General features: G+C 35.9%; 1 protein-coding gene across 1 annotated transcript in view; it reads right to left on the bottom strand.

Annotated features, from left to right (window-relative positions):
* Position 1: 1 nt before the first annotated feature.
* The window catches only part of LOC107091607 (cytochrome P450 2G1-like), a 9,974-nt gene continuing 6,043 nt past the window's right edge, over positions 2-3,932 (bottom strand). Inside the window, exons 5-9 of the mRNA XM_015385628.1 lie at positions 2,010-2,186; positions 1,233-1,374; positions 964-1,151; positions 280-421; positions 2-186 (exon numbers count right to left, since the gene is read on the bottom strand). Of these exons, the coding sequence (XP_015241114.1) occupies positions 5-186; positions 280-421; positions 964-1,151; positions 1,233-1,374; positions 2,010-2,186 (831 nt within the window). The 3' untranslated portion in view covers positions 2-4. The remainder of the gene's footprint in view (positions 187-279; positions 422-963; positions 1,152-1,232; positions 1,375-2,009; positions 2,187-3,932) is intronic.

Raw genomic sequence — 3,932 nt, forward strand, 5'->3', positions numbered from 1 at the left:
CCTTTCAAAGAGGTGTTGCAATAATATCATAAGAACGAGGCACATTGGCAAAGGTGCTGTATTCTGGAATGAGGTCAATACTGTCTGGACCTCCAGGACAGGAAAATCTGAAGTCCTGCAGGAGCGTCACCAAGAAGATAAAGAGCTCCATACGAGCCAGAGATTCTCCGACACAGGATCTTTTACCTGTGAACAGACACACATATAAGTATAAAATGGCTTTAGAGTGCCATCAGATAGCTATCTGATTGTTTATCATCTGTGAGGTGATGCCTTTACCTGCTGAAAAAGGAAGGAATGCTGGGAGTTTTTGAAATTTGCCATTTTGGTCTAGAAAGTGCTGAGGATTGAAGGAGAAGGGAGTGGCCCATTGCTTCTCATCTTTAAGGACTGAGTGCAGGAAAGGTATAACTGATGTTCCCTACAAAGACACAAGTTTTTAAAAACAAAACAACAGGCAGTACTCAAGAATAGTGAGGTTGCCCAGAGCAATACAACCAGATACTGAAGAAAAACTAAAGGTTAATCAGTCTGAGGTTCTTTGTACTGAAATATAAATGCCATTAACCCTGACTGTTTATCTTGGTAAGTTTATAAAAACACAGTTTAGAAAAAGAGATGTTGTCCAAGACTCAAGAACAATTCGCAGAAATCTTGGAAAGTAAATCAGTCAATATTATCTGTGATTGCTGGGTATGTATACTAACTATATCTAACTGGCATTGACTCTGAAAAGAAGAGACGCTGCCAAATGATGTTTTTTGCATCCTGTCTAAAGAAAATAAAGCAGCTTCCTCTTCTTGTTCTGTCTCTTCTTTGTCTACATATTCTTGCTTGTGAAAAACATTTTAATGCATGGATTGTCTCCCTAAATATTGACCGTCTCTTTACAAACACATTTTTCTGAGACCCTCTTGACATGTTTGAAGATATTTTACTTGGTTATGTATCGTTTAGGAGTACCTTGGGGATGACATAACCCCTAAATGAAATGTCCTCTAGGGCGTAATGAGGTAGACTGAAGGGGACGATGTCCAGAAAACGCTGAACCTCATGAATGACGGCATCTGTGAACGGGAGAGATTTCCTGTCCTCCATGCTGGGACACCGATCTCTGCCAATCACAGTGTTAATCTCCTCTTGCATTTTTTCTGAAGAAAGTGAAGCAAAATTGATGCCTGCTAAACTTTAAAGCTATCAAAGGCAGCTTTACTAACAAAGTGTTTACACACCCTGTATATCCTTGTGTTTCATCAGCACACTGAGAGCATATCTGATGGTGGAGCTGGTGGTCTCTGTTCCTGCTCCAAACAAATTCAGCACTGTAGATAACAGGTTATCATAGTGGAACTCAGTAGATGGATTATCTTTCTCCTGAATAAGAAAAATGGAGATTTCAAAGAACAAATATATCTTAACATGGATTATATGTTTGCAGTTCTGAGATTTGTTGTAAGTGTAGATTTTAAATAAAAACAGAAAAAAAGTTAGGTTAGTCTGTATCTAAATTACTTGAATCAAAAGAAAAAAAAACAAAAATAAAAGCTTACTATTGATTATTTAGCAACAATACAAAAAATGTGTCAAACATCTTGTCAGGGTTATTTGAATTAACTGGATCCAAATTCTGACCAATTTATCATGCAAAATCAGGTGCATACTGTGAACCAGTTATAAACATATTTTGAAAATTGATAACTTACATGTTCTATTATTCTGTGATTAAGAACTGTATATCTACCAAAGTAAAGGTTAAGAATGTCAAATTATAGCTGAGTATTTGCTTAATTTCGCATGAGTGTCTAAGCTGAAATCATATGCTCTAATCATAGAACAAACATCATGTATAGAGAGACACGCAAAAAAAAAAAAATTCCAACATTCCCTTTGCTTTATTTTCTCCTAATTGCTGTTTTGATTTATAGAGATAAGCTTTTCTTACTTAAAAGCAAAAAGATCCAGTTAATTTTTGTTAAACTGATTAATTAAAACAAGAAAAATGCACCAACCTGATGAGCCCGGATAAGGAAGCAGTCAATAAAGTCTCTCGGTGAGCTGGGATCCAACGTCTCTTTATGCTCTTGGATTTTGATCTTGATGAAATCTCTGATCTGATCAATCCCAGCGAAGACAGACTGATGCGGTCCAGGAAGCCTTTCCATGACCGAAGGGAAGATGTTGTACAGCTGCACGAAAAACAACATAGTTGTTTCCCAGAACATAATATGCTACCATACTGGTTCTGGAACTGTGAAATTGTTAAAAATATTAAATATGAAAGACACCCATGACTCTAAGGTGTAAGTAGTAATTTTATTGCATAAATCTGCTAATTATTCACTGATATTTTGTTGAGCTCTTTTTTCTATTTTGTTAAAGTATTCAGTGTTCTTAGCATTGATAACTGCCAATCTCAATTAACTAAAACAAAACTCAAATGTCCAGTAAAATTTACCTTAACAAAAATTTGCATCTTTTAGTTAAAATCCTAGTTTGCACAAAGAGTTACAAAGAGCAAAAGGGTGTGTTTTTGTAAGAAACCTGGGACTACACTTCTTCCCGCCCAAACATGGCCAATCAGGAAGTGTTGACCATATTACTTAAAAAAGTAGCTAGCTGCATTAACAAGTTATATTCCGCAATAACTGAGCTGATGCAGTTGCTTCATTCTAAAAACAATTAGTCTCTACGCATAATAACTATACAGTTAGTTTTTATTATCTTTAATATCTATAAATGTTTAGAATAATCCTTTTATCACAAGTGTAATTACAATTGTGAGTTAAATTACTGAATGTTAGTTATAAACATTAATTAATAAAATAAGTATACATTGTGCACCAATATACACCAACTTAATGGGGGAGCATGGGGGGGGTCAATTAACATTAAAACTGCAATATTGTATATATATATTTATTACTTAATTACTACTATGGTTAATGCTAATTGTAAAATAGCAATAATACCAACAAAATTTTAGAGCTTGATATTTTTGCACATTAACAAGCTTCAACGGCCTCAGCATTAAGGTAAAATTTTAGTTATAAAAGTAAACAATAACAGTATACAACACAAGTAATTTCAGTTTAAAAAAAGGAGAGTGTGATGGATGGATCAGACTGGAGTATCCAAATATAAGTGCATAATTTACCAACTTAGTGCTGCTTCAAGTCATGTGTTTAAAGACTTTGTTTCTGACAATTAAGCTCATATCAGAGTAAAGATTGACCTTTTGTTACAATGGATGTAAAATACTGCTTAAACTTGTAGTTTAGGAACACTGGTATTGAAACTGGAGCTTGGACTGCTGGTGGAAAACCAGCTTCCTGACTGACAGCTAGTGAGCAGGTGAGAATGGGGAGCATAGGACACATCAGCAACAGAGCCCCATACCCAGGGGTATTCTCTCCAAATGCATCTATGTGGCACACAAAAAACTGCACCTCAGCTGACCTTTATGCGAAACTCGTGAAATTTACACACACACACGGCTACACACAATCCCTGTGGATGCTTCTGCATTATTATTCTATATGGACGATAGTTCCAATATCTACAAATGCTTCTGGAAGAACGGAAATATTAGTCCAGGTTCCAATCAATGTTTTGGTGCCCCTTCCTACTTAACAGGGCTGTGGAAAAGTCCTAACAATCAGATAATAATCAGAATCTGGGGCATGGTAGAGTGGGCTAGGATCTGATCACTGGGATACTCGTACCAAAAAACTACTGAAATTTAATAAAAATTTTCTTCAACAAATTACAATGGACACTTGTGATACCAGCTTAACTTTTTAATGCTTTAATTTTTCTAACCAGGCTACATGTGATACAAATTAGCCAATGAGCTGTGTCAGTCTAAGTTACTACTGCTAGCCACTTTTAGACAGCAGGCAAACCTTTAGCAAGCCAGGTGGTGAGAAAGAAGG

Source organism: Cyprinodon variegatus, unplaced genomic scaffold (assembly GCF_000732505.1).
Source record: "Cyprinodon variegatus isolate N-32 unplaced genomic scaffold, C_variegatus-1.0 Scaffold345, whole genome shotgun sequence".
In the NCBI taxonomy this organism is placed as follows: domain Eukaryota; kingdom Metazoa; phylum Chordata; class Actinopteri; order Cyprinodontiformes; family Cyprinodontidae; genus Cyprinodon; species Cyprinodon variegatus.